The sequence below is a fragment of the Sorex araneus genome, chromosome 5, assembly GCF_027595985.1.
Source record: "Sorex araneus isolate mSorAra2 chromosome 5, mSorAra2.pri, whole genome shotgun sequence".
Classification (NCBI taxonomy): domain Eukaryota; kingdom Metazoa; phylum Chordata; class Mammalia; order Eulipotyphla; family Soricidae; genus Sorex; species Sorex araneus.
In genome coordinates this window covers 206,768,625-206,791,576 of record NC_073306.1, presented here as the reverse complement: position 1 = coordinate 206,791,576, position 22,952 = coordinate 206,768,625, and the positions used below count along the sequence as shown (strand labels likewise).

Below are 22,952 nucleotides of genomic sequence, written 5' to 3'. Positions count from 1 at the left end.
GTTGCCGTGTGGGGGCCGGAGCCATAGCACAGTGGGGAGGGCGTTTGCCTTGCACGTGGCCGACCCAGGTTCAATCCCTGGCATCCCATAGGGTCTCTCAAGCAATGCCAGGAGTAATTCTTGGGTGTAGAGCCAGGAGTGACCCCTGAGCATCGCCAGGTGTGACCCCAACAGCCCAAAGAGAGAGAGAGAGAGAGAGAGAGAGAGAGAGAGAGACGTAGCCATGTGATGCCAATGCCAGGAGAGATGACTTGGTTTCTCGGGTCCCGGAGCAGAGACTTGGGACCAAGAGATCCTGACATCCTGGATTTGCACTCAGCCAACCAGGGCTAATCCCTGGGACAGGGCTGGGAGTGGTCCCTGAGCACAGAGCCAAGAGTACCTGCCTACCACTATCACAGGGTATGACCCCAAAGACGGAAAAAGAAAATAGAGACTTCAGGGGCCTAGAGAGAGTTCGGAGGGTCACCTAGGGTGTTGCACTTGGGTGTGTCCCCTGTGTCTTCCCTGCCAGTGTCGGGTGAGCACTGTGGGGGGTGCCTGGTGGTCAACTTGGAATATTTCGGCTTCAGATGTACCATTTTGCCGGGCTGCGAACCTTGACCCTCAGCAGCCGAGCCGAGTGTTGGTAGGAGTGGTTCCCGAGCGCCTTCTTCTTTGAGGGGCTCCCCCCAACTCCGTGAAGGAAATCTTAAGACTCCATGCTCTGGTGCCACCATTCCTCAGCCTGGTGGTTTGTATAAATCACATGGTTTCATGTTGCAAGAGGGATGTCAGCAGTTCATCACTCATGCCCATTATGCTTGAGAGATGAGATACAGCTGAGCCAGCAGGATAAACTGCCGTGTGATTTTGTTGTGGTGGTGGTGGTGGCTGTTCAAATGCAAGAGCGTACTGCAGAAGGTTAGTTCACACCACTGAACACAGTTCGCTAGTTTAAGTATTTGCAAAGCAACACAGATCCAAATCTCCTATTATGTCAAATCGTAGCCATTATGTGCTTATTTCATAAAAAAAAAAAGAGGAAGTTGTAAAAGTGTATTTAAAATAAAAATGCAGGGTTTCCTGCACCGATTGATTGTTACTTGCAGAAGTTTCCCGGTGCAACGGGCCAGTTTTCCTTCTGTGCTGAGAGCCAGAGGGGAGACGGGCTCAAGTGTTGCCTGAAATTAGGTGAAAGCAAAGATGGAAACGATGGATAACTCTGGGCTAGTGTTTCGTGGCCAGGGACCAGGTGGCCTCTGTGACCCCCCAACTGTTCCAGGGGGAAATGGGAGGCGTGGGGGGCGGGAGACACAGCGTGCACCCGGGAGGAGACCCGGAGAGAGAAAGGTTGGGGGTCTCTGGGGTAGCGCGGGAGAAGGAGCTGAGGTCCTGTGGGTGTCCCCTCGGCCAGGCCGCCACAGCTGCAGCCACTCTGGCCTGTCACCCGCTCCCGTGCCCTTCGCCACAGGGGTACAGAAACTGTGGTGACCAAAAAGTGGCTTATCTTATTGATTCTGTCTTTCAATTTGTAGGGAACTTAAGTTCCGCTGACATATCGTGATTCCGAGGACAGATGAACCATGTTACCACTTAAACTTTTGTAAATTTTTTTGGTTTGGGGGCCACACCTGGCATGCTCAGGGGGTTCTCCTGGCTCTGTGCTCAGGAATCACGCGTGGGGTGGCAGCCCAGTGGGCCCTACGGGACACCGGGGATCAAACCCCCTGGCCACGTGCAAAGCAGGTGCCTTTTCCTCTGCCCTGGAGCTGCGCCTGACAGTATGCAGTCTGCACTGTTGGAGCATCCGAGATTGGGGCATTATTATTATTATTATTACTATTATTATTATTATTATTATTATTATTATTATTATTATTATTATCGCTTTTTGGGTCACACCTGGCAATGCACAGGGGTTCCTCCTGGCTCTGCACTCAGGAATTACTCCTGGCAGTGCTCGGGGGACCTTATGGGATGCTGGGAATCGAACCCAGGTGGGCCACGGGCAAGGCAAACGCCCTCCCCACTGTGCTATCACTCCGGACCCCTGGGGCTGTATTTTGCATTTCACTTTCTTCTCAGGGAAGTGGAAGCCTGAGATTTGATCCCTCCTTAGGTTGTCCTTAAAGCTGAGTGGAAGGTTCCATCATTGATCAGAAACGTTCCCAGATTCAGGTCCAGGTGGAATCGCCAACATCAGAATAAGTAAAACTTGCGCCTTGGCCAATGGATCCGGCCGCTGAGCGGTCAGTGCCCGCGTGGCCGTAGGTGTATGGCCGAGCTGCCCTTGCAGGGGTGGAGACGGTGACAAAGCGCGTCCTCAACGGTCCCCTTTCTCCTCCTGCAGGTTTCAACGTGGGCAGGAGCGCCGGCGGCCGGTCCACGGTGCGGGAGATTAACCGGGACGCTTGCCACTTCCCCGGCTTCCCGCTGCTGCAGTCGCTCCTGCCCAAGCACACCAACGTCCCCGCCCTCTACTTCCTCCTCATGGCCCTGTTCCTGCAGCAGCCCGTGAGCGAGCTGCCCGAGAAGCTGCAGGTCAGTGCTCCCGTCAGCAGCGGCCGCTGCAAGCAGGGCTGCCAGGTAGGAACCACCTGGGACGGCGTACGTGTCATTGTCTGTGTCACCCCTTCCTTCCCCCGGGGCCCCGGGGACGGCCAACTGAGTCGCACCCTTTCTTGCGGGGGGGGGAGTCTCTCAGTTGGAACTGAAAAATGGAAATGTTATGTAGAAAATTTCCCCACAAAAAAATTTTATTTTTTAATTATCTGTGCCCCCCCCCTTTTTTTTTCTTTTTGGGTCACACGTGTCTATGCTCAGGGCTTCCTCCTGGCTCTGCACTCAGGAATTGCTCCTGGCAGTGCTCGGGGGACCCTATGGGAGGGAGGCCGGGGATCGAGCCTGGGTCGGCCGCATGCAAGGCAAACGCCCTACCTGCTGTGCTATGGCTCCAGCGCAGACCCAAAGAAATTCTTTGTCCTCATGAAGTCGTTCTGTTCCCTTTACAGTTATACAGCATGGCTGTGAATGCATAAGGATTTTGGGGTGGTATTTGGTGATCTAAGGGATGATTTGGGTACAGAGGGTTCTTCTAGGAATATGAATTTTTTTCTGTAGAACTAAAAATGAAAATGGTGCACGTCCCATTAGAGGAAAGAAAAGAAGAAAATTAATTACTTTGAAACTATAGGGTTTGGGGTTTGTTTTTGCTGTTGTTTTGGGTTTGGGGGGAGGTCCTTGGGGGGTGGGCACACCCAGCGATGCTCTGCACTCAGGAATCACTCCTGGCAGGCTTCAGGGACTGCATGGATACCCGGGATCAAACCCCGGTTGGTTGCGTGTAGAGAAAGCACCTTCCCATGTAGAACGTCCTGTCACCAATCAGAAATGTTTCAAGATTCATATCCAGCTGGAATTGCAAAAAGTCAGAGAGAATGAGTGAAATTTTTGGCTTGGACGTTGAATTCAGCCTCTGGACAGTGGCCTTATCTCTCCAGCCCTGCAAGCCTTGAGGCTCTGGCTGGGATCCCTCACTCAGCTGGTAGAGCAACAAGATAGAGGTGGAATATGTGCACTGGTGAAGGGATGGGTGTTCGAGCATTGTATAACTGAGACTTAAACCTGAAAGCTTTGTAACTTTCCACATGGTGATTCTATAAAAGAATAAAAAGTATATATAAAAATAAAAATAAGAGATTATCAAATTAAAGGACATATGTAGGTATGGGAATGGTGCAAGCATAAGGGACTCAAAGTGACAAAGATTTTCGTCATTTTAGACGAAGTAGTGTATCAGACTGACTAAACAGAAGGACGGGGGACAGAGAGCAAAATGATGACGTAGAGACGTGTGTGCCTCCAGCCATCTGCCCGTGGAGGAGGGTGTGTTCTTTTAAAGATTCACATCCAGATGAATCAACTTGTGTTCACACACACACACGGAGTGTCAACTTGTTTCAGAGGGGACGACAGAGGGGTGATCCGTGTCCTTCTTGCACGAGCTATTTCTCAAGTGCCTTTAGTTAACAATAATCGCTGCCCCAAAGTGGCTTGTTTTGGTTCCATGTATTTTGAACCTCGACACCAGGCATTTATTGGGTGGTAAGATAAGATTCTTGGTGCTAGTTCTGACAAGGAAAATGTTTCTGATTGCTTGGTGCTGGATGCCGTGCGTAGGAAAACAACGGTGTGCCTTAACGGGGGACTATTTAAAGCTCTGGATCACTTATGGTTGTGGCACCGCAAAGTCTCACAAATTTAGCTTTTAAACTCATCTGTTCTATCAGCGTGCCAAATGCTACTCAGATCCCTTGTAGTAACTGGCAAAACCTTTGAAGTGAAAGCACAGTCTAGATCTTTATATTGAATCAAGATAGAGTCACTCTTAGCGGTTTGGCTGGTTATATAATCTTTCAAAATATTCATGACACCGTATCCATACAGTGTTACATAAAACTGCTATGAATAAATCTGCTCAAAGTATTTTATTTTGTCAAACATTATCTGTAATCTAAAACTGAGTTCGAATATGGCTGAGGGTGATAAAAATGACTTTGGCGTGCTTTTATAAAAGATCCTGCATTAGGCGCTAGAGCGATAGCACAGCAGGTAGGGCGTTTGCCTTGCACGCAGCTGACCCGAGTTCGATTCCCAGCATCCCATATGGTCCCCCCGGGCACCACCAGGAATAATTCCTGAGTGCAAGGCCAGGAGTAACCCCTGAGCATCTCTGGGTGTGACCCAAAAAGAAAAAAATAAAAATAAAACTTCCTGCACTAAAATCACCTGTTCTGGCATTTCATTTCTTGGCCAGTTAGCATTTTTAACCTAGGTACTAGACAGAATGGCCTACCGCATTCCGTTGCTGTGGCGTATTTTAAAAAATAAATAATAAACACGAGTTTTGGAATACAGAACTTGGTAGGGATTGTTCAGTTTGAAAAGGAGATTTAAAAAGTGATTAGGACTTTAGGCGTTACGCAGGTTTTCCCTCGGACAGACAGCCAACCGCGGCGGTTGCTCTCCCCTTTGCAGTTCGATCTGGATTCCATCTGGACGTTCATCTTCGGGGTTCCCGCCTCCAGCGGGCCCGTGGTCTCCTCCATCCACAACGTCTGCACAGAGGCCGCTTTTCTCCTGCTGGGGATGCTCCGAAGCATGCTGAATTCAGTGAGTTCCCCGGGCTGCCGTCCCCGCGAGAAAGAGCACTGGAGCCAGGAGCACTCCAGCCCATGGACAAGGGCTCGGCGAGCGGAGCCCCTGGTCTGTCAGCCCATGCCAAGGGTGCCAGGCCACGCCAAGGGGGACCGTGGCCGCTTCCCATCTGTCTCTGGCACTTCAGACGTTTTTTACCTCTGGTGCCCCCGTCCTCTTTGGTCTAAGTTGCTGGTGGTAGCGATGGTGACCCCTGCTGCCCCCCTCCCCCCTGCTGCGCCCCCGCCCTCCCTGGAAGCTGTCGTTCTTTTCTGCTGGGCTCGGGAAGTGACTCGGGGCCAGTGTGTCAGCCCTGTGTGTGTTACACCCTGGGTTCGATCCCCTGCTCCACAGAAAACCAAACCGAGCCCAAGAGCACTGTTGTTCGTGGTGCCGCTCCTGTGCCCTCGTCCGGCACTCCTGCACTCTGGCATCGTTTCACTTCAGCTTCCTGGGGGTCCCCTTTTCCAGTTCTACCCTGGGCGGGGGGGATCAGGTCCCACAGGGTGCCTCCCCCATTGGGCACCAGTCACAGGTCCAGCGTGGAGCGCTGTGCCCACCTCTCACTGCGGCCAGGAGCCCCCTCGGTGGCAGGACATTGCTCTGGCGAGAGCCTCTTCCTTCTACCAGCTGCTGGGGCAAGAGAGGCAGGGGGCCGGGCCGGGAGGACGTGGCCGAGCCCCCAGCCAGCCCCCAGCACCCTCGGCTCAGAAACACCCTGGACTCGGCTCCGGGTGGGGGTGGCGGGCATATGGCTGTGACGTCACCCATATGCAGCGGGCCACTGGAGTCCCTCCCCAGCCCCTGTCCGCTCCCCGGAAGTTGCGTGAGGAGGGTTGGGCCAAGGGGCAGCGGCTGGTCCAGGCTGGCCTTTCCTTAGAGCTTTTCCCCTCGGGCCTGTGGGCGAGTGTGGCCGGAAGGGGTTTGTGGAAATTAGCCGGCGACACCCTTAGTGGCTCCGAGGCCTTGGGACGCCACAGGGTGTCAGGGCGCTCCGAGCCGGGCTGGAGGGGAAGCGGCCGGCTCTGCACAGAGACCTCCGAGCCTCTGTCGACGCAGAACTCCTCGCAGTCGCTCGGCGGCCAAGAGGGCTGTTCCCGCTGTTCCTGTGTGATGTTGTGAGACTTGGGAAAGTGCAGTGACTTCCCCCATTTCTTTCCTTTTTCCTTTTTTTCCAAAGTTAGTTTTTATTTTATGAAACTCAGACGTGAAGGGAGAAAGGAGAGACGGTACCTGTTTTAGCAAGAACATGGGCTGCTTCTCCACATTGGGAAAGCACCCACAGGGGCGTGGAGAGTAATGAGTGACATACATGTTCAAGGGAGAACACGGAACTCTGCGATCATTTTCCCATCTGTTGAGAACAGCCTTCGCGCTCCACCAGCAGCGACCTTACCAGGTTGCTGATTGGAAACAAACCTTTGGGGGGCCGGAGTGACAGTGGGGCCGCTGCTGACCTGGGTTCAATCCCCGGCACCCCTTATGATCCCCTGAGCACCGTCAGGAGTAATTCCTGAGTGCAGAGCCAGGAGGAACCCCTGAGCATCTCCAGGTTTGACTGTCCACAACAAAAGGAAGGGAGGGAGGGAGGGAGGGAGGGAGGAAGGAAGGAAGGAAGGAAGGGAGGGAGGGAGGGAGGGAGGGAGGGAGGGAGGGAGGGAGGGGAAGAAAGGTGGAAGGGAAGGAGGGAGGGAGGGAGGGAGGGAGGGAGGAAGGAAAGGAGGGAGGGTGGAAGGGAGGGAGGGTGGGTCACTCCTGGCAGTGCTCAGGGGAGCATGTGGGGTGCCGGGAACCCGTCCCAGGTCCGCCCCACGCGAAACCAACACCCTTACCAGCTGTCCATGGCCCCAGCCTAGTGTCCATCCCCGTTTCCATCTGAACCCCTGACGCTGACACGACAGCGCCCGGTATGCCTGGGATGGTGGCAGGGTCACCTGGACTAGAGGTGGAGACTGTGTGGGTCTCGCGGGTGGGGCCTGACCCCGAGCCCGACCACCCCGGCCCCTCGAGGGCTGTGCCGTCGGCCTCGCTGCCCCGAGCTCTGCTGGGGCGTGGAAGCATTTCCCGGGCGCTGCCTCGTCCGAGCCCCCTCGCTCACCGCCGCTCTCTCGGTGCCCCCGGCAGCCGTGGCAGTCGGAGGAGGAGGGCTCGTGGCTCCGGGAGTACCCTGTGACGCTGATGCAGTTCTTCCGCTACCTGTACCACAACGTGCCCGACCTGGCCTCCATGTGGATGAGCCCGGACTTCCTGTGCGCCCTGGCCGCCACCGTCTTCCCCTTCAACATCCGCCCGTACTCAGAGATGGTAAGGGGGAGGGGGAGGAAAGGCAGCACTGCCAGGGGGCATGCGTGGGGGGGGGGGCACACCGCTGGCGGGTTTGGCACTGGGACATCCATCGAATGCCCCAAACGCTGTGAACCCCAGTGTTCAGATAAACCAGGGGATAACAGGAAACTACGTAGCCCACTTCCACAGTCGGCAAAGTTTTCTTTCCCCTCTGTCTGGTCTTCTAAGCTTCCGACCCAATGATCATGTCATTACTTCCCGCTCTGCCGTGTCCTGGAGTCCGGCCCACTCACTGTCCCCCGGCTCTGCTCAGGTGGCTGGCACTGTGTCCCCGTGCTGGGCACCCCCCCCCCCCCCCCCGCTGAGGGACTCTCCCTGTCCCAGGAGCTGCTCGCCTCCCCATCCCGTCACGACTTACCCCCCGGTCCACTCCCTCCCGGGTTTGGGCGTGTCCTGGAGTCCATCTTTACACTCTATCATTAGGTACAATAATTGGAGTTGGTTGTTCCTCAGAAGTGATGCCTCTGTGTGTTTGTCCAGCCCGGGCTTGGTTGCAGCTTTCTTTCTCACACCTTGTCCTGAGTTGAAAGAGCGTTCTTAGGCCGTGAGAGTACACAGGAGACGTTCAGCGTGAAGTGCCAAGTCCCCGTCTGGACTTAGGGAAGGGCACGCGTATCTCTCAGCCCTGGCTCGCTTTGTGACTTTAAAATCACTACTTTGGGTAAAAACTTTTAATCCTTTTTAGCCTTTTTTTTTTTTTTGCTAGGCATCATCTTATAATATATCTTCTAGTTCATCTTTATTTTTCTGCTCATTCATAATTGTCACTAATTACTTTGTTGCTTTTATTTTTTTCTTTGCATTTTTGAGCCAAACCCATTGGTGCCCAGGGCTTCCTCCAGGCTCTGTGCTCAGGGATCGCTCCTGACAGGTCTCCGGGGACCATATGTGGTGCCAGGGGTCAAACCCCGCTTGGCTGAGTGCAAGGGAAGCACCTGAATCCTGTACCTCTCTCCGACCTTGTTGGGCTCTTCATGACCTGCAAAAATAGATCAGCCCTTAACTGCTGCAGGGTTATCTAAAATTCTGACATGTGACATCTCAGTAAGTGTATGTTAGATGTAAAAGCATTTCATACATTATTATTATTATTATTTTATTGTTATTAGCTATCGGGCTGGAGCAATAGCACAGCGGTTGGGCGTTCGCCTTTCACGCGGCTGACCCGAATTTGATTCCTCCGCCCCTCTCGGAGAGCCCGGCAAGCTACCGAGAGTATCGAGCCTGCGCGGCAGAGCCTGGCAAGCTACCCGTGCGTATTGGATATGCCAAAAAAACAGTAACAATAAGTCTCTCAATGAGAGACGTTACTGGTGCCCGCTCGAACAAATCGATGAGCAACGAGATGACAGTGACAGTGATTATTATTTATTATTATGTTAATCAAATTACAGTGAGATACACAGTTACAAAGTTGATCATGTTCGGGTTTCAGTCATACAATGTTCCAACACCCGTCCCTTCACAGTGTGCGTTTCCCACCATCGGTGTCCCCAGTTTCTCTTCCACTGTTATCACAGGTAAGTCATTAGTGGCCAGACGGTAGATCTCTAAAGAGCAGGTGTGGCAGGACCGTGAGAAACAGTGCTCTGTTAGCGCTTTGAAAGCAGGAGTCAGGTGAAAGAAGGTGAAATAATGCACAGAGTCTTTTAATAGGAGGTCAGCGCTAAAGGGGAAATCTGTCGGTGCTACTGTTTGGATTTGACGGAAGTAAGACACGTCAGATCAATGTGGATGTGACTAGCCGGGCTCCCCTGCCTTTCCCAGGTCACGGACCTTGATGACGAAGTGGGATCTCCGGCGGAGGAGTTTAAAGCCTTCGCTGCAGATTCGGGAATGAACAGAAGCCAGTCCGAGTACTGCAACGTGGGCACCAAGACCTACCTGACCAATCACCCGGCTAAAAAGTTCGTGTTTGACTTCATGCGGGTCCTAATAATAGACAACCTCTGCCTCACCCCCGCCAGCAAACAGACGCCGCTGATTGATCTCTTGTTGGAGGTAAACGCAAAGAAAAGTGCCGACGTCTCTGCGCGTAGCTTTCGTGGGGCATTAAGAGCCAAGCGTGTTTTATGTCCTATACTTTTCTGACTTCTTTGTTTATTTGTTTGGGGCACACCCTGCGATGCTCAGGGGTCACTCCTGGCTCTGCACTCAGGAATTACTCCTGGCAGAGCTCAGGGACCATATGGGATGCTGGGGATCGAACCCGGGTCAGCCACATGCAAGGAAATCCCCCTACCCGCTGTGCTGTCGCTCTGGCAGATTTCTGATTCTTCTACACTGAAAAGGCGCTGGGACTTCTTATTTAACCAGATGGTATGTGGGAGCCCGTGTGGTACTGAGGGTGAGTGTCGGCACCTGTGTCAAACACGCACTTGCCCGGTGGCTCTCCTCTGGCTCCCGCGGATATTTTCCTTCCCGTCTCAGGTGTGCTTTGGACTTTGGAATTTGTTTCTCTTCTGCCACCAAAAATGTCCATTACCCTTCAGACAGGAGTTGACCAATGCTTTCTGTTAAGGAATAAACAATAAATATAATCTTTGTGAGTTCTACAGTCTGGTGCAAATACTCAGATCCACCGTTTAGCTAGACAGTAGCCGTGGACACTAATCAGAGATTCCATAGGCACACGGGAACAGCCTGGATTGGGCCTGTGAGCCTCGGGGAGTCAGCTCCTTCCCTGGGTGTGTGTATATATATATTTTTTAATCATAGTATTTATTTTTGCTTTTTGGGTCACACCCAGCGATGCTCAGGGGTTCCTGGCCCTGCACTTAGGAATTACTCCTGGTGATGCTCAGGGGCCCTTCTGGGATGCCCGGGTAAGGCAGACACCCTCCCTGCAGTACTGTCGCTCCGGCCCCTTCCCTGGATATTTACATCCGCATCACCTCATCTCCTCAGCTTCCCTCTGCGTCTGTCCCCTCTTGCAGACTGCTGAGGTACCATCGTGCCAGCCCTGAGGGGTGGCGGGCAGAGTGGGTGCTGAGTGAGGGACGTCAGGCTGGGTAGCAGACAGAGAGGGGGCCTGCTGTCTTAGTTAGCCAGGGTTGCTCAAACAAACTCTCAGATGAGGTGGTTTCGACGGACAATTTCAGGGCTAAAGAAATAAATAGGGGGGCTGGAGTGATAGCACAGTGGGTAGGGTGTTTGCCTTGTGCGAGGCCGACCCGGGTTCAAATCCCAGCATCCCATATGGTCCCCTGAGCACCACCAGGGGTGATTCCTGAGTGCATGAGCCAGGAGTGACCCTTGTGCATTGCTGGGTGTGACCCAAAAAGCAAAAAAAAAAAAAAAATAGTCCAGCACTTGCCTTGTTCGTGGCTAACCTGAATCATCCCCAGAGCCCCGCCAGAAGTGATCTCGCCCAGAAGGGAGTCGGGAATAAGCACTGCTGGGTATGGCCCCCAAAGCAAGTAAGATCGTACAATAATAGTATTAGCAAACTCATACGGTCTCCCGCACTTAGGTTCCCCTGTGGGCTGTGTCGGCCGTGGCCTGCATGCCCACAGGTGGGGCTAGCCTCCTAAAGCGTGGTGGGAGGGGTCACAGTTAGTCCTTGGGACTTGCCTGTCCTGGTAAATGATGCGTTTGAGCCGACCCAGGAGCCAGCAGGCCTTTGCTTTGCTTTTCCCTCGAAAAACGGGCGTCCCGCAACGCCCCATGAGCAGTTAGGAAAGTCTGAGAGAAAACCCAAGCTCAGGGCCAAGCAGTCGAGTGCATTATTTGCTGGTGTCAGTCGGCCGGGTCACGGCGTCCCTCCCTGAGGCTGCTCCCTCTGCTGGCATGCATGCGCCTTGAAAATCTGTGGCTGGCCCACCGTGGAAAGGAGAGGGAAAAGCTTTTCCCTAGTGGATCAGATCCGAGTGTTAAACGCACAGCCGTGTTCTGAGTCACAGCTGCGAGTGGTGCCCCGGGCCTGTGTGGGGGAGAGGTCGGGCTTCAGGCTCAGGCACTAGTGTTACACCCATGTGTAAAACATAGAAATGTTTGTTGTTTTCTTTGGGGTCACACGCGACAAGGTTTAGGGGTCACTCAGGCTCTGTGCTAAGGAATTACTCCTGGCAGGGATCAAACAGGTTCGCCGCATGCAAGGCAAGTGTCCTACCCATTGTACGATTGCTCCCGTGTGCCTGGCTTCCCCCCTCGACACCCCCGACAAACAAACACATAGCTGTCTTTTGAAAAAGCAACTTTATTTCAGTTTGTTGAAATCTTCAAAAGCCAGATAAAATTACAGGCATGAGTTTAAACACCTCTCAGAGAGCCCCGCAAGCTACCAAGAGTATCCCGCCCACACGGGCAGAGCCTGGCGAGCTCCCCGTGGCGTATTCGATATGCCAAAAGTAGGAACGATAGGTCTCATTCCCCTCACCCTGAAGAGCCTCCAGTCATTGGGAAAAACGAGTAAGGAGAGGTGCTAAGATCTCAGGGCTGGGAGGAATAGAGACATTACTGGTGCCCGCTCGAGTAAATGGATGAACAGCTGGGTGACAGTGATACAGTGACAGGTTTAAATAACAAAAGGGTCTTCCTAACACTCACCTACATTCCCTAGTCACCAATAGTAATGCCTCTGGGAATGGTTACTTAACTTGGGGCCCTGACCTTTTATCTAAGTCATTTCCGTATTGTGCGAGGTCATGATTCAGGCCACTGCGGCTGAGGATGTTCATTGTCCTGGGTATGAAAGCACCGAGAACACATTCCCCAGGAAGCAGTTCCAGAAAAACAGCCTTGCGGCACTCCTGCAGGCTTCTGACGGGCACTGAAGCAGTGTGGAATGTTTCTTCTTCCTCGAACCTAAGGCACTCACAAACGAATTTTGTGTTTCATTAGTTTTGGGGGGGTCTTACTGTTGTTGTTGTTTTGGTTTTTGGGTCACACAGGGTGATGCTCAGAGGTTACTTCTGGCTCTGCGCTCAGGACTCACTCCTGGTGGTGCTCGGGGGACCATATGGGATGCTGGGGATTGAACCTGGGTCAGCCGCGTGCAAGGCAAATGCCCTCCCCGCTGTGCTATCACTCTGGCCCAATGCTTCATTAGTTTTTGATGCTTTTTGGGGGGGGATCTTTCCTGGTTGTCTTCAGCGACTGCTCAGGAGTCAGTGCTCAGAGGTTGCTCCAGACACTGCACAGGGACCATTCAGTGCCACGGGTGGAGCCAGGCCCTCACCCATAGAGCCCGTGTCAGACCGTTGCATTGTCTCTGGCCCGTCCGGGTTTACCCTCTGATGACTAGTGCTTGATTACTGGAGCTTTTGTGTTTGATTTTTGGCTTTATAATTTATCTTCTCTATCTCATTATAAACTTCCAGATTTCATTTTGGAAATGAGGCTTAATAATGGCTTATCAGGTATTATTATTTAGCAATGTTTAGAATACTGATTTTTGAGGAATGAATTCAATAGATATGTTTTTACCTTTGCTACAGTCATTCAGCTTTTTAAAAATTCTGGAGTAAGAGGGTCGCAGGTGAGGTGCTGGGCTTGCACACAGCTGACCGGGGTTCGATCCCCAGCGTCCCAGATGGTGGCCCAAGCCCACCAGTAGTGACTCCTGAGTGCAGAGCCGGGGGTCACCCCTGAGTACTGCCGAGTGTGGCCCCCAAAACAAACAACAGCAACAAAAATAAGAGGTGTAGAAGCATATGTGCCATTTCTTATATTTTATATTTACCAGTAAGCTTTTTAACTGTATCTGTGGTTGAACCCTTATCTTTGTTTTGTCGGTTCTGTTTCTAAATTTTATCAATTAGGCTTCCCCTGAGAGATCTACAAGAACTCAGCAAAAGGAATTCCAGACCTACATTTTGGACAGCGTGATGGACCACTTGCTCGCAGCTGATGTGTTATTGGGTAATATTTCTTAATTTTTGCCTTCTCAAAGTACCTCTGGTCACTGTCCTGCTGTGGAAATTCACCGGTGTATCTCCTTTTAAACTTCGCCTCTTTTCTTGTGTGTGATGAGGAAAAGGCTCGCCCTGATCTTTCCTTTGAACCTGGGGGAAAGCATCCACAACAGGAAGCATTTCTGGGCTTGTGTACAGCTGGACTCTCCGGAGTGGCAGGAAGATGATAGAAGGGGTGTGGGGGAGGGGGCCCTTGAAGAACCACAAAGCAGTAAATTTACTGAGAAATCTTTAGTGCTGTCTCAGCTTACAAACGTGCGCTCTGAAATTACAGGATTAGGTCTGACTTTGACTTTCCACCCTTGTGATCAGTCGTGCTACCTGGCTGATGTCACAGAGCGCTGAATTTTGGCTGGTGGAGTTGTTCAGAATTAGGCTCCTGGCGGTGGGTGGGCTGGTGGAGGCTCTCGGGTTACAGAGGAGGAGCTGGGGGGGGGGGCTTCTCAGTCAGGAGAGGCTCCAGGGATCCGTCTTCAGGTGATGTGATATAGCGGGCTTCCAGGAGACGGGCCTAAGAGTACCGGCTGCTGGTGATGGGGCTAGAGGGGTAGGAGCACCAAAACGCTTACTGCAGTTCTCGTGCTGCTCTTTCCCGCCCCTGGACTCCAGTGTCTCCAAAGGTATACTCAGAAATGAAGTTTGGCGGGGCTGGAGCGATAGCACAGCGGGTAGGGCATTTGCCTTGCACGCGGCCGACCCGGGTTCAATTCCCAGCATCCCATATGGTCCCCTGAGCACTGCTAGGGGTAATTCCTGAGTGCAGAGCCAGGAGGAACCCCTGTGCACAGCCGGGTGTGACCCAAAAAAGCAAAAAAAATAAAAGAATAAAAAATAAAGTTTGGCTTCTTTCAGCTTGTACATAGCTTTCCCTGAGATCTCGAGAACTGCTCGTAAGAGACAAGTAATAAAAGTTCTTTTATTACCTTCAGAGGTAATAAAAGGACTCGGTCTTAATGCAGCTACCCTGCGGAAATGATTTCTTCCAACGTGGTGTTTTCTTACCACCTTTTCTTCAAGTCATACTCGAGTTCGTGGTTTATTCCTAAACTCATTTTCCCGCCGCCCGGTGGTCTGAGGGGTTGGTCTCGTGCTGGTGGAGATGCAGTTCCTCAGGCTGCTCTGTTTCCCCGCTCGGACGCAGGGGAAGACGCGTCTCTGCCGATCACCAGCGGAGGGAGCTACCAGGTGCTGGTGAACAACGTGTTTTATTTCACGCAACGTGTGGTGGACAAGCTTTGGCAAGGCATGTTCAACAAGGAATCGAAGCTTCTCATAGATTTTATCATTCAGCTAATCGCACAGGTAATCCATCTCCACTCTTCGTTGTGTAGAGTATGTGTTTTGCTGTTGAAAAACTTTGGCTAAAGTGAAAAACTTTGCCTAGAGTGTTATAGCACAGCGGGCAGGGCATTTGCCTTGCACGCAGCCGACCCGGGTTCGATTTCTCCACCCCTCTGGGAGAGCCTGGCGAGAGTATCTCGCCCGCATGGCAGAGCCTGGCAAGCTCCCTGTGTCTTATTCGATATGCCAAAAATAGTAGCAACAAGTCTCACAATGGAGACATTACTGGTGCCCGCTCAAGTAGATCAATGAACAATGGGACAACAGTGATAGTGTGAAAGTGTTATAAATGGTTGGAAATCTACATAAGATTCATGCCTTAGCCAATGTTAACAGAGTGAAAGTGAAGCTTGTTGAAAGTGAGTGAAGGTGCTGACCTGCAGACCCCCCACCCACACTCCCTTTCCCCACTCGTGTGCCCTGGTGTGGTCCCGAAACACACAAACAGACAAAACCCAACAGGCTGTTTGTGTGACTCGGCATACTTTATGGACCGATGAATCTTACTCAGCCTATAGTGCAGAAAATCGAAGGTCCCATCCCTGCGTTGTGTTACTCTGTAGAGTGCAGGCGGGCTGTTCTTTGTTCTTTGTTTTGACTTTTGCCAAGGAATTTTTCGAGATATACTCGTGTTTCAGCCTGAGAGCACAGTCCCTAATTAAGGGAATAAAATTAAAAAGGCAACAGGAACTTCTTACTAACCTATTAGGGGTTTTCATCCTCCAGTGCTTTGGAGCAAGCCCCTTTCATCTTCACAGACGCCGTGTGACCAGCGTCTCACCGCTTTTCGCTTAGCGCCTCGGTGCCCAGCGAGGCGTCTGGCTCCTAAGAGAGCCGGCGAAGATGCCTGCGTGAACGCTGAGCGGGTCCTTGTGTGTGTGTTGCTCTCACCTAACTCGTGCTTTCCTACCTGCAGTCGAAAAGAAGATCGCAGGGGCTGTCACTGGACGCGGTTTACCACTGCCTCAATAGGACCATCTTGTACCAGTTCTCCCGGGCACACAAGACGGTGCCCCAGCAGGTCGCTCTCCTGGACTCCCTCAGGGCCCTCACGGTGAACAGGAACTTGATCCTGGGCCCTGGCAACCACGACCAGGAGTTCATTAGCTGCCTGGCGCACTGCTTGATTAATCTTCACGTTGGAAGGTGAGTTCTCGCCGTCCCCGGTACCCGCGGGAGGTTCCACCTAAGCCAGCCTGTTCTGCTTCTGTGACGGTCCCATGTCTTTTTTCCTTTCATTTCGGTTTAATTTAAATCTTTTTTGTTGTTTGTTTGTTGTTGGACCACACCCAACAGTGCTCAAGGGTTACGCCTGGCTCTGCACTCAGGAATCACTCCCAGCCAACTTGGGCGTCCATATGTGATGCCAGGGATCAAACCCAGGTCAGCCACATGTGCAAGGCAAGCACCTTGCGCACTATATTTTTGCTCTAGTCCCATTATTTAAATCTTTATGCAAAAGTTAAACCCTGATTTTTCCATTTTTGCTGTGAAATTTTTTTTTCTTATCTCTGAATGTCTTTAAGGATCACTCCCCTTGGCACTTCTTTTTCTTTTGGCTGGGGCGGTCACACCCGGCGATGCACAGGGGTTACTCCTGGCTCTGCACTCAGGAATTACCCCTGGCAGAGCTCAGGCGACCATATGGGATGCTGGGAAATCGAACCCTGGTCAGCCGCGTGCAAGACAAACACCCTACCCACTGTGCTATCGCTTCCCCTTGGCACTTTTAAAATTTACAAACTGCCAGGCACTGAACAGGAATTGTGGTGGAGCATGCGCAACAGAGAGCCTTTCGCATCCCCGTTGGCTGCCCATGGCCGGGAGGGACGAGGGAGGCCCCTTGGGCCGGTCAGGCCTACAGGTGCCGGCTAGAAAAGGCCCTGACCCCAGGGCACGGACGTCTGCTGACTTGCCACTGGGACCTGGTGCGGGAGGAGATGAAGCCACCCAAGAGGGGGCGTGAGATGCCAGAGGGAAGAGCACTCATGTGACTGCCTGGACACAGTGCAAAGGGCTGAGTAGACATCACATGAGACGGACACCCAAGGACAGTAGAGACAAGGGCCAGGAAGATTGCCCCATAGTTGGCAGCCTGCCTCATGAGCTGGGGGAGAAGGCAGCTGGGATAGAGGAGGGATCACTAAGTCAGTGATGGTTGGAGGGATTGCTGGGGACGGGAGGTGTGTGCTGAGAGTAGATAAAGGACCAAACGTGACAGCCTCTCAGTGTCTGTGTTGCAAACCATAATGCCCCAAAGTAGAGACAGAAGTTGTCTGCCATGGGGTGAGGTGAGGATGGCGGGATACCGGGCACATTGGTGGTGGGGAATGTGCACTGGTGGAGGGATGGGTGTTCGATCATTGTATGACTGAAACTCAAGCATGAAAGCTTTGTAACTGGATCTCATGGTGATTCAATTAAAAAATTTTTAAAAAAAACTAAAAAGGGGGCTGAGTAGAAAGGCATGCAGGGTGCCTTGGTTTGATCCCTAGCACCACATAGTCCCCTGAACACAGACTAGACGGGGAGCCCCCAAGCACCACCTGGTGTGACCCATAACCCACCCCCACCCCCAAAATGAAACTAGTGACACCTAGGAGACTGCACGCATTCCCCTCCCGCCGGAGCCCCAGGCCGGGGTGGGCAGGGTCTCCGGTGGAATCTCAGCAGTGCTCAGTGCCCAGTACCAACTGTGATTGGAAAGATAGCGCCAAGTTGCTCGGCTCCCTCTGAGGGTTGAATCCCATTCCAACAGGCGGACTGGTGAGCCCGTCCACCTTCCTCTTTAAAATGGCATTTTTGTCGTAAGCCAGAAGTTTAGTTTAGAGTCAGATGCATCTATTGGTTGTCCGTCTGCCAGTTCTGAAGCTTCGCGAAGGCGTCAGCGTGCCCTTGTCTGTGCAGGGGATTGCGCCTCAGTCTTGCGATTTCCAGCCTGAGGCTGGACTTTCATGTAACCCGATGGATTTTTCAGCAACGTGGACGGGTTTGGACTGGAAGCAGAGGCCCGCATGACCACTTGGCACATTATGATCCCTTCTGACATCGAGCCGGACGGAGGTTACAGCCAAGATATTAGTGAAGGTAATCGCCTTGACTGTGCTTTGCCCTTTTCTCTCGCTTATGTCCATTTAAAATAAATAAATAAATAAATAAATAAATAAATAAATAAAGTTATTTCCCAGCAGGGGGCGCTCCTGTGCATACACTGAAATCTCCCTTCACCCACATTGCCTCCTTCCCAGCTGTCTCCTCAGAGAAAGGGGAAGACACTCGATGTTTGCCCGTGATTGGCAGCTCTTACGGCCACTCAGCAGACAGCATGTCTGCATTTGAACAGGCAACAGTGCAGCTCCTGACCCATCCTTTACTATAGAGACCGCCTCAGGGGGACTCGGGGGAGTCACCGTCAGGCAAATAGTGCCACTTTAATTCTCTTTCATTCTCTCTCTTAAATTTAATTTTCCCACTGACTTTGCAAGCATTGTGTTTCAGAGTCTTAGGGACTTTTTCCCCCTGGTTGCCCATTGTTTGCTGAGAGAGATGGCATCATCCCAGCCCTGTTTATTTCCTCAGCAGGAGGATGTGGTCATTCTGTTTAAGATCTTGTTCAGTGGAAACCCAGCACTCAGCTTTCATTCATTGAAGCATGCATTTGTTCTCTCTCTTTTTCCCAAACTCTCTTGAATTCTAGACATAGGTCGGATAGATTATTGTCTCCCCTCCCTCCCTGCCCACCATCCCACACACACATACCCCAGGAGGAACTGAAGTATTCAGAGCATTGGTTCTCAAAGCAAGGTGCTCAGACTGGAGCGTGAGCGGTACTGGGGGCCTTGGTCCAAAGGCCGACTTTCCAGCCCTCGTCAGACCTGCTGAATAGAAATTCTAGGGGTAGGACTGGAGCAATAGTACAGCGAGTAGGGCATTTGCCTTGCATGCAGCCAACCCGGGTTCGATTCCTCTGTCCCTCTCGGAGAGCCCAGCAAGCTACCAAGAGTATCCCGACTGCACGGCAGAGCCTGGCAAGCTCCCCGTGGCGTATTCGATATGCCAAACACAGTAACAACAAGTCTCACAGTGGAGACGTTACTGGTGCCCGCCCGAGCAAATCGATGAACAGTGCTTCGACAGTGCAGACAGAGTCCAGAAAACTCGTGTTCCAGGCCCTCGTATCGCTGTCACGAGTACTGATCTGCTGGGTAGTCAGAGCGTCGCAGCTTGCTCTCTTAGTCGCATCGCCCGGGCAGCCTTCACCATGCCCACTATTTTCCTGCATTCCAAGACAGCATGATCTTGGGCCAGCCCGGAACCGTGACAATGGCATTTGCGGTTTGTTCAGGTGATTCCAGTGTCCATTCAGCTTTCAGAGAACACTGACCTGGGGCCAGAGCCAGACGCTAGCAGGGCGTGCAGAGCAACTTGGGTTTTAAGAATAAACGTTCTTTCCTAAACAAATACTTCTTTCCTTCGGCAAAATACTCCAGAACAACTAACTTAATTTTTTAATCTTTATTTTTGATTATAGACAAAATATTTATTACATAAAAAGTAAAACATACTGTCACTTTCTGAGAACTAATGGTATTGCCACCACATTTATTTGTAATTCATATGAACAAAAACAAATTAATTTTTTAATCTTAACATAAACAATCAGACCTAGAATTTTCTTTGTAATGAAGGGCAAATTTTTACAAAGAATATAAAGAATAGTAAAGAATATAAAGAATAGTTAGTGAAATATGCATGTAATGTTCAGTTTTGCACACACAAAGAAAATCTTTTTTCTAAGTTTCCAAATGCAGAGTTTCGGTTTTCAGGATCATTTTTTTTAACTGAGCAAAACTTAACATAAAGCATTTTTGACCACTGAGTTCAATAATTAAAATCTGTTGATATGAAACATGGCGGGGAGGGGCGGGCAGGACCACTGCCCTGTGTGACTGGGATCCCAACCATTTCCTCTTCATTTTCTAGGGCGGCAGCTTCTCATGAAAGCCGTCAACAGGGTCTGGACTGAGCTGATCCACAGTAAGAAGCAGGCCTTGGAGGAGCTCTTCCGGGTCACGCTGCCCGTGAACGACAGGGGCCACGTGGATATCGCCATCGCCAAGCCGCTCATTGAGGAAGCGGGTCTGAAGTGCTGGCAGAACCATCTGGGTACGGAGACCTCCCCGGCATCCTGCCCACCGACAGGCCCATTCGTGGCTGTCCTGTGCGGCTGTGTTGGTTCTGGATCGCGTGATGGGTCAGGGGCGCAGAGATAAGCAAGGCATGTGGGATGCTGAGGCACGGAGGGCCACCGCTCACTCGGGCATTTGGCACTGACTGGCCTTTGCAGCCCCTTTTTATTGGGTTGAACGATCCACACATCCAGCATGCCTCAGAGTACATAAGGTCAAAATACGTAAGATCAAAACACATCCAGCATACATAAGATCCAAATACGTAAGATCAAAACACCTTGAAGTCATATTATCTGGTAGCGTCATGACGCACAAAGTTCCTGAGGAAATCAGTCAGGCGCCCTGGTAAATCTTTAATCCCACTTCCCGTATATTCCACAGCAAAATCTATGCCAGCTCTGCACAATAGCCCAGTAAGGTATGTGTTTAACGCTCATCCAACCATAGCCCAGTCCATCTGTAACAGAAAGCGGCTGCACTGGGACATGCTGACTCCAGCCCAGTTCTCTCAGAGCTCCGAGCTGTCTGCAGCTGGGACACGGCCCTGTTTGCAAGGCAGCGTCCCCGGAACTTCCTCCTGCTTCTGGTCAGGCTCCAACACGGGTGCATCAGGTGCATTTTTCTTTTTAGGGGATTTTTTTTTTTTTTGGTCACACCCGGCGATGACCAGGGGTGAGTTCTGGCTCTGCACGCAGGGGTTATTCCTGGCGGTGCTCTGGGGACCCGATGGGTTGCCGGGATTGAACCCAGGTCGGCCGCGTGCAAGGCAAACACCCTCCCTTGTCCCAGTCTGTGGGATGTCTTGCTTTATAGTACTGGGGACTGAGCTCGACATCTCATACACAGGCAGAATACAGGCTGCCATGAGCCTCATCCCAGTCCACAACGAAAACAGTTTTTAAACCATCAGCGTTATTTTTATTATTTCAGTACCAAAACTCACTTTGTAGCAAAACCTGCCTTTATTTGGTATGAACATTAAGACATTTTACCTAAAAAATACCTGTGTGTTTACTCCCTTAGACTAGTCTTCCCGCCTTCTGGGGCTACCACCTTTTATTTTTTTTTCCAGAAAAAAATAACATTCCCCTGGAAATGTACCTTCTCTAAGGAAGCGCCCTCAGTTTCACTTAAGGGTAATAGTACTGCCCCCTTCGCCCCAAATCCTCCCAGGGATCCCTAGAGTCTGGTAGTATCTGCCCTGGGAAGCATGTCCAAGACCCTCGGGTGACTCATCTAATACACAGTTTATGTGCCATGTTGCCTTTGAATCTATTTATTGCTTTTGGGGTGGGTCACACCCGCAGTGCTCCCAGCTTTTTCCCGGCACTGTGCTCAGGGCTCACTCACGGTGGGGCTTGGAAGATCACATATGTGGTATTTGGAAGACTGTGTGTAATGAGGATAGAGGTCAGCTCCGTGAACGGCAGGGGCCTTAGCCCCGGTGCTCTCTCTCCTCCCCATCTCAGCTTTTCTGCTTATGTGTTTTTGTGGGTGCCTCACCCCGAGGTGCTGGTGTGGTGCCCAGGAGCCACTCCCGGCCGGGCTAGAGGGCGCGAGATGTCAGGCAAACACGGCCTTCCCACCCGCAGGGTGTGCGCCCCGCTCCTTTGAGCCATATTGTTGGCCTAAATACCGTGTTTATGAGAAACTAGAACATTCTTGGGGCTAGAGTGATAGCACAACGGGTAGGGCGTTTGCCCTGCACACAGACGACCCAGGTTCTGTCCTCGGCATCCCACATGGTCCCCCGCCAGGAGTTAATTCCTGAGTGCAGAGCCAGGAGTGACCCCTGAGCATCGGTGGGTGTGACCCAAAAAGCAAAAAAAAAATAGAAAAAAGAAACTAGAACATTCTAGGGGCTGGGAATGGGGCTCGGTGGTAGAGCATTTGCCTCCCATGTGGGAGGCACCAAGTTAGTTTTCCATCTACACACACACACACACACACATTTTTTATAATTTAGTCACCATGATTTCCCATTTTACAATAATGTCAGTGATGGGGTTTCATGAACATTCTGACACAAATGCTTTTTTTTTCATGTTTTTATTAAAAAAGTGATTTACAAAATGATTGATACCAGAGTTTTAGGCATGTTACATTTCAGCACCAGTAACACACACACTTTCATGAAAACACTTTTTAAAAAAGAAAGTATGTGCAGCACCAAAGGTTTCAGAGAGGGGCCTTGCGAATTGCTATTACTGTAGAAACTGGTTGCAGTGAAAATGGATTTGCCTGTTATCACAGAGCTGCCTTGGAGCCGGGTGGAAGCGGAACTCCCGCGCACCTAGGTGGCTCTCTGTGTGAGCCGTCAGTTTCGAGTACCGAAGGGAATGTCCTTCACGTGTGCCCGCTTTGATAGATGCGGGACACTCTGTAACCGCGATGCAAACCGTGCTGTAACTATGGAAAGACCAACCCACGGAGGAACCGTAAAACGTCTCTTTTCTGTTTCCTAGCCCATGAGAAGAAATGCATAAGTCGAGGAGAAGCCTTAGTGCCCACCACTCAATCCAAATTGTCCCGGGTCAGCAGCGGGTTCGGCCTCTCCAAGTTAACGGGGTCGCGGAGGAACCGGAAGGACAGCGGGCTGCACAAGCACAGCCTCTCCACACAGGTGCGCGGGGACACGGGCCTCCCGGTTGGTTTGTGTGTTATAGGTGGAGTGCGCACAAGCCCAGGATGCGAAGGGCAACTTCCCTGCATTAGTGCTTTAAACTAATGAGTTTTCTTTCCGTATTCTTCCAATGTGACATGATAAAACTGTATGAAAAGAGTTGGATTTTTTCCATTCTGGAGAAGCCTGTGTCCTCTCTTGGACACATCACCCCTTCTTCTTCCTCCTCCCTCCCTCCCTCCCGCCCTCCCTTTCTCCTTTTCTCCCTCTCTCCCTCCTCCTCTCCCTCCCTCTCTCCCTCCCTCTCTCCCTTGCTCCCTTCCCCCTTATGTCTCTCTTAAGTGAATTTCCTTGGAG

At 51.6% G+C, this 22,952-nt stretch overlaps 1 protein-coding gene across 1 annotated transcript in view; it reads left to right on the top strand.

Moving 5' to 3' along the window:
* WDFY3 (WD repeat and FYVE domain containing 3) overlaps window positions 1–22,952 on the top strand; it is a 284,440-nt gene that overhangs the window by 202,543 nt on the left and 58,945 nt on the right. The window contains 10 exon segments of the mRNA XM_055139598.1: window positions 2,333–2,568; window positions 5,020–5,154; window positions 7,303–7,482; window positions 9,292–9,525; window positions 13,287–13,386; window positions 14,581–14,741; window positions 15,697–15,926; window positions 17,758–17,867; window positions 19,764–19,946; window positions 22,438–22,595. Of these exon segments, the coding sequence (XP_054995573.1) occupies window positions 2,333–2,568; window positions 5,020–5,154; window positions 7,303–7,482; window positions 9,292–9,525; window positions 13,287–13,386; window positions 14,581–14,741; window positions 15,697–15,926; window positions 17,758–17,867; window positions 19,764–19,946; window positions 22,438–22,595 (1,727 nt within the window).